We start from the raw sequence: 12,039 nt of genomic DNA, 5'->3' as shown, positions 1-12,039 counted from the left end.
AAAGTTATTTTTGTGGTATATAAAATTATTGTTATGGCAACACTGCGTAGTATTGCTGTAGTGATGATATTGTGACAGTGACATGGACTCAGATTTCTGTTTTAAAAAAAATTATATGAATTATTAATACATTATAATTTTTATCATGCTTTAAATAATATTTGTGTATATATTTATAAATAAATCATATTAAGCGTATAATTTTTGAAATTAAATATGATTTTGATCACAAATTTTAAAAACCTTGTTCCTTTTCAAACACTGTATCCTCAATAAACTTAACATATTTGTAATTGTTTTTTATTTATTATTTAATAAGCAAATGGCGAATTATTTTTATGTAATAAGCAAATGGCGAATTATTTTTATGTAATAAATGTAAATATTCTTATAATAGTCACTGCTGTAAACAACATTTTATTATTATAGTCATTAATTTTTTTTTTTCATTAATCATAATTATATTTACTTGTGCGATTCACTTGTGAATTGTGAAAAAACTAAAACTAGAACTTTAATTTAACTCTCTGTTTTATAATATTATAAATAAATATTTATCAAAGACTTGATATTAGTGAATCAAATTCATATATAAAAGTATAATGTGAGAATATATTACTTATTAGTTATTATTAAAAACTGGATTTACGTTCTTTTAGATTTAAGCTTAGAACATCTAAAACAATATGATGCCCATATTCTCTTAAAAACCTTAAAATATTCTCTAAGAAATTTTAAAATATATCAAAATAATCAACCAATATCAATAAATGCTTTAAAAAGAAATTTTTTTTACAAATTCCTTTCATTAATTTGTGAAGTGTAAATTAACGTTTGCATTTTAAAATTAAATATTTATTTTTATTTTTTAACCTGGTATGGTTTATCTATGGTATGAAATAAACTGACAACATTGAAAGAGGTTAACACAGCAATTTATGATAGATGCTGAAAAATTGTGTTTTCTCTTTATCAAAGTGATCAGAAAAAAAATTCCTGGTAACATATTATTAAAATGGATACTAAATTAATATTTTTTTTTCATTATTTAAAAAATATTCTAAAATATTTAAATATATAATTATTCCTAACCCATGAAATTATCTCATTAAAAATTATTTTTAAAACTCATAATTGAATGAATCGTCCAAATTGTTTACTCTCATAAGACTACATACACTTAGTGAAGATATGTAAAAACATATAAATCTGTTCGTTACCTAATATAAGGTAGACAAATAAGTTTAAACAAAATTCAAAAATGTAATTGTTTTTTATTAAATAAGAAAAAATATATTTTAAGCTTATGTACCGTTAATTTGACAAACAGTCAAGTTTCCTTAAATCATTAACAACATTACTCTCCATCTGAACCAGAATCATCATCCAGAGATGCCTTAGCATATTTCAATGCATCATCAAATACATCTTTTGAAACTTCTTCATGTTTTCCATTAGTATGGCTACCTACCCAGCTAAGTTCAAGTTCAAACTGCTTATCTTTTAACTCATCATGCACCATGTAAATTCTAAAAATAAAATAAAATAATTGTCAAACCCATAATAAAAATATATATAAATAATAAAAAATAACAAATATTTTTATACATCTTAGCAGCTTCTTTAATCAATTCTTTACATGTCATTGTCTTCAAATTTAACTTTTCTATTTCAGTTTTTGCTGTTTGTTTAGCTTTACCAATAGCACATCCAAAATATCCCTAAAATTACAAAAAAAAAAAAAAATAATATGAACATAATAAATTAAATTTTAGTTTTTAATGTATATTAATAGAGTACACATTTTTAAATTAATATTAACATTTTTACTATTAAGTATTGAACTAGAACCAAATCTTTTTGCGTTAGAGTAGGTTTTATATGCAATTAGTTCAAAAATTCTTATCCTATAATCTTAGTGAACTCTATAGGTACAAACATGTTATACAACACTTATAAATGAATAAACAAAAACATACAAATGATACTCCAGCTGGATCAATCATATACATTTGAGGACCGTACTTAGGATCATAAGAGCCAATAATGACAGCACATCCAAATGGCCTAATAGCACTGTACAATGTATGAGCATGTATGTACATGGATACTCGTTCATTTAAATATTTCAATGAAATAGGCATACTGTATGACTGACGATATGATCTCGCTTCCTCACGTGCAATATCTAATATTGCACTGGCATCAGCAGTCAATCCTCCAACAGCCTACATGGAAAGTTACATTATTATATAATAGGCTAGAACATACATACACTTCAAAACATTTACCATTCCAATATGATCTTCCACACTGAACAACCTTTTTCCTGTACTATCTTCATGAAGTTTTGACGTGACCAACTTCTCAACAGCAAAAACAACACCATCAGAACCGCGTAAAGCTATGGCAGTCCTAACAAAAACATATCATGGTTTAATTAAAAATAACTTAATTATTAAATAGCTATATGATTTTTACCCGCTGTTTTCAACTGCTTTAAAAGCATATTCAACTTGAAATACTCGACCATCCGGAGAAAACTGAGATGCTGATAAATCATACTATAAAGAATATATTTTACATGTATTATATTTAACGAAATCTAAATTTTGTAAACATAATCATTTTTAATTTTATGAATTGTATATAATAAATGACACAAACAAATCGAAGATATAAAATGGTCAAATGGACATTGCCGTTTAAAAAATCAAAACATATACTTACACCAGTTCCAATTGAACTCATTTTGAATTATTTATAATTATTGTGAATAATAAAAGTTAAAGCACTCTCTAAATACCTATTATATTCAATGTATAAAAAAGGAACAATAATGTATACTTTTAACTTTTAAGTTGAACACTTAACGACTATCAGGATTTTTTTATTATTAATTATTCTTTATGAATGTAATTTTGCAAACTAACACTGATAATGCAAATAAATTTGATTAAAAAACATAACCTAACAAAACCAGTGTGACCATTTGGTATTTATCTATAATATTAAAGATTTAATATTTATGACCGGGCCATGCATCTTTTAATTCCTATGTCCTATCAGTTAATTCGTAAATATCGCATTTTTCAACGAATAAATTATAATGATATTGTTTTATAAATTCGATGAAATAATAAATACACATTGTAGTTTTAATAAAAATAAATTGTTATAATAATACCTATAAATGTGCAATTAAGATAGAGCGTTGCAAAATGCGATATTTACGAATTAACTGATTTAAAACTTTCGACAGTCATAAAAATGGCAATTTTGAAGATATCAACAAACTGTAAAGATCAAAGTTGCTCAAAAAAAATAGAGCAATCCAAATCCAGTGTCAAAAATAATGATTCCTATTTAAGAAATTTTTGTGCATGCGCAGATAAAAAAAAAAGAGGATATAAAATTAACAGTTGCAACGAGAAAATCAACAGTGTTCACATTCAAATGAAAGAATTAATCAACTTATGATTGCTGACTACAAATCTTTGTATAATAAATCAATAGCAAACCAACTCAACTGCAAGCAAATCAATTTTTTTAGAATATCTTTGATTCATAGTCTATTACACTGCATACTGAGTTTTTCAAGCTGAGTTGCCTACGAGCTGGTCCAACAATATTATTGCCTGCTAAACTAGACATAAACCAATTATTTGAAAATCTCAAGGTTCCAGTTGATAAACTTACGACTGCTGATCACAAACCTTTGGACATTAAATTGCCAGTTTTAAAATCATTCTTTAGTTCCAAATATACTGTACTAAAAAAACATGGGAAACCTTCAGAGTTTGTTTCACCAGCAAAAAACCAACTCAACTAGTATCTGAATAAAATTTTAAGGAAAAATACCCTTTACAAATATCTTATATTAATCCTTAAAGTTGTTTTTTTAATCATTCTATATTATGATGGTCGAAGGGCCCTAGCATAAATTTGTCCCTGACTCCGAAAAACCATGGAGCGTACCTTCATAAAGGTGCCGAATAATAAAGTACCCATTATGAGCTAAATACTACCTAACAACTAATATCATCCAATAATACAAACTATTCCATATTCATCTATCATCTTGATCAAAATCACAGCTAAAATTATCTATAGCCGTGGTTAAAATGATAAATTATTAAATTAATTAATTTAGCATGGTCAAAATCATTGAGCAAATAATATAACTATACATATTAATATATTATAATATAAAAATTTATGTCAAAAAGGTAAAAATAAATTATATGCTACATAGTTTGTACTGCCATCTATGGATTACATTCTACACCAGCACACTTATCAAAGTTAAAATATTATAATATTATTATCAAGGATTTCATTTTTAGTACACACTTATATAAAAATAATGAATGTAAAAACATGACTATAAAAAATAAATGTAAATGTGTAATTTTTATCATATCATAAACGATCAATGACTATAGAATATATTATTTAATTCCTAATCTGATATTCTGATTAGCGATTTATGATTATGCCAGTTGTTGGTTTAAAGTCAGTTGAATGTCATTGTGGTTTGTGGCTATGCAACACGCATTGAATTTAAAGTGAAATGTAACTTTTTCGAATTTAATTTAATATATTATGCCTATTTATCATCATTATCATCATTAAAGTTGTTGTCCAGATGAAAGTAAGTGCACAGATGACCTTCTATAAATCCAATTTCTTAGTGAAATCATGAAACATAAATATTATTATGGTGTCCATCAAATAACCAGTTATATTGTAATTAATATTTATTTTATATTCTGGGTAGTTATTGCTGGTAAATACTAATGTTACCAATTGAAATTTTTGAGCTCTGTTAATGGTATCTTAAAGAGACAATGCTGTTGACGTTATATTATATGGCTACCAATTGGTTTCAATCATATAGATTATCAAATATAAAATCAAAATTGAAAAAATACCTTGCAAACAATTTGACTTTAGTGCTATACAAAGAAAAAGATTTTGTAATATTAGACAATGAAAGTAAGTTAATTGTACATTTTTTTTTCTACTGAAAACATTTTTATGAAATTGTCATTTTAGACTTGTACAATAAAGAAAATGGTGATATATTTCTGTCCTTAAAACCTCATGGTATTACTTCCGACAGTTGCAAAGATGCTAAGTCTGCTCAACTTGATCAGATCCTATCATTTGTTGGGCACAAAAGGTCATGTTCAGTTTTCCCAGAGGTAATAATATATTCATGTATATTTATAACAATTAGATTGCTTAATTTAGATTTGAAAAATATTAAAGTATAAGTATTTACCAAAACTTTATAAATCTTATGAGTATGAAGAAAAAGATGATTTTGAGGAATCATCATGATTTTGGATTTATACCAGAAATATCAATAATTGAACCAATATTCTTTATAAGGCAGATAGTGGAGTAAAACAGGGAGAAAAAACTAATTTGTGTATGATGTTTTTAGATTTGTAAAAGTCAATAGAAATTCATGAGAGATATTTTATTGGTAAGGAAAGGATTGCTGGGGGCATATGCAAAAATAAAAGATGGCATAGCCCATGGAGGTAGACAAGGATGGGCAGGATGGCTAATTACCTCATATAGCTAGAAGCAAAGAAATAAAAATTAACAATTTATAAAATAATTGCATCGATAAATATAAAATATGATGTACTTAAAATATTGACAAATTTCATTTATGTTATCAGTCTTAATTAGATTGTTTTATTTTAATAGCAAACATTAAATGTGGATTGTTGGATTCTTATTCCAAATAACCCTATTACATTTCCTGCACACTTGAATACACACAAGCCAATATCTTTAAGTTTTGAAACAAAACTTCATTTATTGGTTGAAGCCACTTACAGAATGTTCAATGTTCATCAAAATATAAACAAATGTTTTGTAAGTTAAACACAATTTATGTAAATCTTTTATTTATATAGTGAGTGGTTATATAAATATATATTTTGTGTATTTTAGATTGAAGATTTTGGCGTGCCTAAAGCATGGAATGCTGGAGAAAATTTTGGTCTATTGTTGGAAACTGATCTGGATCACTTTGCTGAACTTGCCAATAATTTTATGGCTGATTCAAAGTCACTGTATCTGGGAAACCATATGGAATTACTACGAATACAAAGTCTGTAACAAATTATTTTTAAAATACATTGCCAATAACTGTTTAATTTTTTTTTTTTGTAGCTGTAAAAATTGAAGGTCAACCATGTGATATTAAAAATAGTGAATCAATTGCTTCTAACATTGATTTTATTTATAGTTTACATGATAATTATGGTACTTTTTATTGTATTTAACCTTTATAAGGACTTGTGTAATTTTGAACAGTTATTTTGCTTTTAGGTATTAACAAAAATGTAACAACTCTTCAATGGAAAAACTACTGTGACACACTTTATGCTGTATCTGTGGCTGCAGCAAATGTATTAAAATCTGGAAAACCTATTAATTTTTGGTACCATTTATTAATTTGTTTTAAATTGTTTCTCTTAATTTACAAATGAGTAATTTAATTTTCAGTTCAGCAGTATTGTCTAGAGAAACTGAAAACGAAACAAGTGTGGACGATCAGGTTGTTATTGAAAATATACAAGATGAAGTTGACAGTACTATTGTAAAAAATGTCAAATCAGAATATTATACTGAGAATAAAATTAATAAGAACGCTGCTCCTGCACTTGAAGTTACAAAAGATAATCACTTACAATATGTTCAATTAACCAATGAATATGAATTGAATAACGAATATGAATTGAACAATGAATTAAACAGAAAACCAAATAGTGTATATGACTATGAAAGTTCTTCAACTAGTTCCAATGAATCTATTAGTTTTCGAAGAATAGTTCTCACTCCGATTGAAGAAAATGAAATAAAAATATCAAGCGGGTATGAATATTTTAACTTCGTACCAATAGTGGTCAGCAAATACCAATAAAAATATTTCTTTCAATGGTTTATATATTTCTCTTCTTTTCCAGAATGAAACCAATCAAAAGTAGTCCTGATGTGTTTGGGATATACAGTAATTCTTTAAATTCTCCAATGACAAGAAGTCATCGATCATTTTCAGATTTTAGCAACAGTGTGGAAAAAAGACCTTTATGTCATACACCTGTACAACATAGTGGTGAATCAAAAACCGGAAAACCACCAAATATTATTATATTTAGTGAAAGTGCTTCTAGTGCACAACAAATCCAGCATTCATTGGAATCCGTCTTGCATAGATATAGGTAAAATAACTGTCATAATACTAACCGTAGTTAATTTAATGGTGTATAATAATATTTATAAAATAGTTTATTGTTTTTTATAATAATATATGAGTTTTGACAAGTTATAATAATAATATTATGTTTTGTATTTTTTAACTGTTATATTGTAAACCGTTTTAAATTATAAAATGTATTGATTATTTTTGTCAAAACTAATAAATATTGTTATTATTATTGTATTGTTTTAAAATATTAATATCTACAATTAATTATTTACTTATGATATAGGTACACAATCTATACATTAAGCTTAGAAAAAATGCTTCATTCTCCATGGACATCACAGACCACGATGGTAGTCGTCTATGGTGCTGTACCTGATGAACTTTATCCATTACTTGAGCAATACCTCTTAACAGAAGGAGGTCGAATCTTATGCTTGTGTTCTGATTTTCTTGGAACACTGCTCCCAACTGCTTTTAGTACAGCTGAAGTGTGTTCTGATGACATAGTAAGCTTCACATACCGTCCATTGTCCATGCGGACATCCCTCTTGCACCATGTTCTCTGTTACCAACCCAGCATACCTAATAATGATCATTTTCCATCTGAAAACGGGTAAAGACTTATATTAATTAATTCAATTATTAATTGAACTGCAATAATAATGTTTAAATGTTAATTTGTTAGCGTTAAAGAAGATAGAAATTTAAACGTTGTGGATATGTTTGATTCTAACAACAAGCATCATACTATTGACATCAAAGTTCTAGCTGCTGAAGATACCTGGGAAACGCCAAGTCTAATTTTAGCAACAGCACCGTCCGGAGGAAAAGTCATTTTCTCTCAAGTAATTGTTGATATTGCCTTTCTCATAAAATCCTTATAATTTATACATCATATGTATTATATATATTAATATTATTACAACTTAAGGTACATTTAGAAATCGATGCACATTTAAATGGAGAATACCGATCAACTACTGAGGATAGATATCTATTAATTAAAGATTTGTTGAGCACCCATTTGGGACTAGATTGTGTGTCGTGTGATCAAGAACCAAAACACACACCTGCTTATTTACTGGGAACTGAAAATGTGTGTGTAGTGCCTAATATATAATTTTATTGTTAATAATTCATATTCATAATTTTTTTTAATTTATAGGATAAAGTTAAATTTTTAACTTCATTAAATGGAAAAGTATCCATGAATAATGTGTTGTTACTGAAAGACTTAAAAGTTCAATTTTGTACTAAAGATGAAATGTGTATTGGAGCTAGTGAATACTCATTGCCTGTTATTTGCAATGATTTCCCAATGGACTTCAGTGAAGAAAATTATTTCAAAGTAAGCTTCATATATAATTACTACCAAGAAAATTACATATCATAACATTTTTTAATTAAAATTAATAAGACTGAGTGATATCTTGGACTGATATTTTTATTGTGTACTACCTATTTTTGAAGAAAAATGTAATTAATAATTTCAGAAAATAAATTTGACGCTATAAATTATTTTAAATTTTACCAGGCTATTTCTAATTTAACCAAGAAGCGTTTTCAATGACCCATATGTATGTAGCTAAATGTACAAATAGTTTGAATTTAATCAGTTGGAAAATTGATAGAAAAATCATGCTAGCATAAAAAAAATTAATATAAGAAAATTAAAAAATGAATATTATATTATAATCTAATATCAATATTTTGATACAAAACACAAAATGTATGAACTAAGAGTCCAAAAGTTTGTTAATGCCTTTATAGTTTATGATCACACTGTAAACTGTATATGATTATTCCAAATATTTCATAGTATTTTGTTATTATATTTAAATATATAATTGAACATTTATAGAATCTCCATACTGAAGAATTAGGACGCCTAGTTATTTTTGGAGAAGTCATGTCATCTTCCATGAAGCTCTTAAACGATCCAATATCCAGGCATGGGCTTGTAGTCATTCCAAAACAACAAATTACTGGAATTGGTAAAACTATTAACTTATTTTGTACCATACATTTATTTACTTAAACAACAAAAAATAAATAAGGACCATTCATGAATATATTATTATGCATGTACCTAATCTTTTTTAATACTTTTGTATTGAAAATAAGGTTATAATTTATTTCAAATAGGTAGAGGCGGTAATAAATGGTTGAGTCCAAATGGTTGTGCCATGTTTTCTGTACAATTACACATTCCTTTTGATTCGAAACTTGGTCAGAGACTAGCATTGCTACAACATGTTGTTGCATTGTCAGTCGTGTCAGCCATATGTTCACTACCCGGTGGCTATGATGTAAATATTGAAATAATATATTTTGTACATGCTCTTTATTCTGATTGATATTTAAATTGTTTATAGAAACTTGATCTCGGTTTAAAATGGCCAAATGATATATACGCTGGAGGAAATGCAAAAATTGGTGGCTTAGTCATCAGTAGTTCAGCAGCTGGAAACATAGCTATCTGTTCAATTGGTATTATTTTATTAATGTTACAATTTAATTTATAATGCATGGTTGCTTAGTTTTTATAATTCACTTTGCAGGATGTGGTGTAAATTTAAATAATAGTTTACCTACTACTTGCATAAATGACATAATCATTGAACATAACGCAAACACTCATAATCAACTTACGACATTGACTTATGAACAATATTTTGCCACTGTATTTACCGAACTGGAAAGGCTATTGAATCAAGTTCAAAATGGCAATGTAGATATTATATTTGATCTTTACTACAAATATTGGCTTCATAGGTAAACATAATTTTCTTTTAGTTTCTATATTGTCATGCTTAACATATTATTAATCTATTGTGTAATTTTCTATTAGTAATACGGTAGTTACAGTGCTTCGGCCAAATAAATCGTCATTCAAAGCCACTGTAATAGGACTTGATGACCATGGATTTCTGAGGGTTCGTTCAGAAGATGGAGACATTGTGGATGTCAGACCGGATGGAAATTCGTTTGATATGCTTGCTGGTCTCATAGCCCCAAAATAAATAAACTGATATCAATATTTTTCTCCAAAGTTTATTTTTATCAAATTTTTTACTAATGAATAATTCTTGGCCTAGTAATTCATGATAATTATTTTATCATAATATTAAATACATATAACAATTCAAAAAAATTTTTAGTTTTTGAACTTTTTCATATTTTTTAATTTTTGATTACTAATGATCAACTTAAATTATAATTATCATTATGAATTTATTCAAATCTTCTGAATGTTTTATTAAACATATAATATCTCATATTTTAATATTACTTAATTTTAAAAACATCCTTGGATAAATAAAAATAATTGGATTATTTAGTATAAATATCAAATAATTTTTAACATATTCAAACTTATTTTATTGAAAGCTAACCATTAAACAATAGAAAAATGTTTTCGACTAAACATTTTTTATTTTCATCAAGACTGGGTCGGCTTATATACTATATACTTAATTACGTGGTATATCAAATATATGTATAAGACTAATTACTATCAGATTATTCTTGATTTATTTATGTTTTTTGTAGTTGGTTTAGGGGCTTATATTGTGTATGTATATTTCAAAAACCAAATATTGTTACCAAAAAAATTATATCTAGTAAAATTTTGTGTTATTCAGTGTATTGTATGTTTAAATAAGTAGAAAATATTTTTCATGATAAATTGTTATACACACCACAACAACTTCTTTATAATATTATTAAAATATAATATATATTGTTATTCTCTCTAATATGTGGACTGAAATGTTCATTGCTTGTTAACGGAATTAAAAATTTTTATCTTTTGTGTATGTGTTAAAATAATATTTTCTTTGGTATATATATTATAATACCATATTTTTTGTGTATCTGTGTGCAACACCAGTATGGCATTATTCATATTTACCATTTTTATGTATACCTATGTATGATATAGTTATATAGACATATTGTTTTCATTGTTTTGTTCAAAATTATATTAATATTAATATTAAACATATTACTCTATATTATAAAGTATATAGAAAAAAATTTCTTTAATATTTGAATAGTTTATCATACTGTTATTATGCATTGAATAGACTGATTATCTGTGCTTTTTATACAAATATGTAATGTAGATACTTAATCATTCCATTAATGTGATTTTCTATTAGATAAGGTGTATGATTTTGTAATTTGTTAATGTTAATTTATTTTTAATGCAATAAAATGTTTAATAATATAATGTACTAATCATTTAGATGTAACTTTTTCAATAATATGTAATTATTAAGCTTTAAATCATGGACAAATCTTAGATATTGATGACTGATGTGTTGATGCCCTAACATGATTTATATTTAGTTGTCACAGGCACCAAACAATGCCACAGCCAAACTAAGTATATCACCAAAAACCTATAATATGTATTTTTATGATAATCGCCATTTACAGGTATATGTAATAACTAATCATAAATTACAAATTAATATTATCACCAAAATTTTTAAAATTCTTTCAGAAAATGTATTATAATTTAAACACCTAAAATTTATTGTCGTTCACTCTAACAATATGAGGTGGACACGGACATATAAACCAGGCAGATTTTAATAACAACTTGTGGGAGCTAAATACACATTGCATTTCTTTAGTCGTGCCAATGGAGAAATGAAGCTGGTAATTGATATACTATTTGTGTTTGGGCATAAGGATCAGCACAACGGTTCTAAAATACATAATATAAATGAAAATATATTGTTTGGCATCAAAAAACATAATGCTTCTAAATCCTATTATGCGTTATGTTCCAACCT

At 26.4% G+C, this 12,039-nt stretch overlaps 2 protein-coding genes across 4 annotated transcripts; one reads left to right on the top strand and one right to left on the bottom strand.

Moving 5' to 3' along the window:
• Positions 1-1,254: 1,254 nt before the first annotated feature.
• Prosalpha7 (proteasome alpha7 subunit) lies at positions 1,255-2,903 on the bottom strand. The gene is made up of 6 exons (XM_089229680.1): positions 2,731-2,903; positions 2,482-2,564; positions 2,292-2,415; positions 1,980-2,228; positions 1,609-1,721; positions 1,255-1,529 (listed from the first exon to the last, which is right to left on the bottom strand). The coding sequence occupies exons 1-6, from the start codon at positions 2,749-2,751 to the stop codon at positions 1,358-1,360; spliced, it is 762 nt and encodes a 253-aa protein (XP_089085806.1). The 5' UTR covers positions 2,752-2,903; the 3' UTR covers positions 1,255-1,357.
• Positions 2,904-4,381: 1,478 nt separating this feature from the next.
• Hcs (holocarboxylase synthetase-like protein) lies at positions 4,382-11,476 on the top strand. 3 transcript variants are annotated; one of them, XM_089228541.1, is made up of 18 exons: positions 4,382-4,654; positions 4,781-4,998; positions 5,059-5,207; positions 5,725-5,895; positions 5,974-6,133; positions 6,196-6,288; positions 6,355-6,466; positions 6,532-6,900; positions 6,993-7,247; positions 7,518-7,847; positions 7,920-8,079; positions 8,166-8,330; positions 8,400-8,582; positions 9,096-9,228; positions 9,380-9,543; positions 9,610-9,724; positions 9,796-10,009; positions 10,086-11,476. In XM_089228541.1, exons 2-18 carry the CDS (start codon positions 4,851-4,853, stop codon positions 10,255-10,257), a joined length of 3,093 nt encoding a protein of 1,030 aa, XP_089084667.1. In that variant the 5' UTR covers positions 4,382-4,654; positions 4,781-4,850; the 3' UTR covers positions 10,258-11,476. The 3 variants fall into 3 exon arrangements, with proteins under 3 accessions (XP_089084667.1, XP_089084666.1, XP_089084668.1); XM_089228540.1 differs by having other exon boundaries at positions 6,340-6,466; XM_089228542.1 differs by lacking the exon at positions 6,196-6,288.
• Positions 11,477-12,039: the final 563 nt, after the last annotated feature.

Source organism: Diuraphis noxia, unplaced genomic scaffold (genome assembly GCF_037042655.1).
Source record: "Diuraphis noxia isolate RWA-SAM2 unplaced genomic scaffold, SU_Dnox_SAM2 contig0005, whole genome shotgun sequence".
In the NCBI taxonomy this organism is placed as follows: domain Eukaryota; kingdom Metazoa; phylum Arthropoda; class Insecta; order Hemiptera; family Aphididae; genus Diuraphis; species Diuraphis noxia.
Note: the sequence above shows the minus strand (reverse complement) of the source record. Positions and strands in the feature narration are given on the sequence as shown.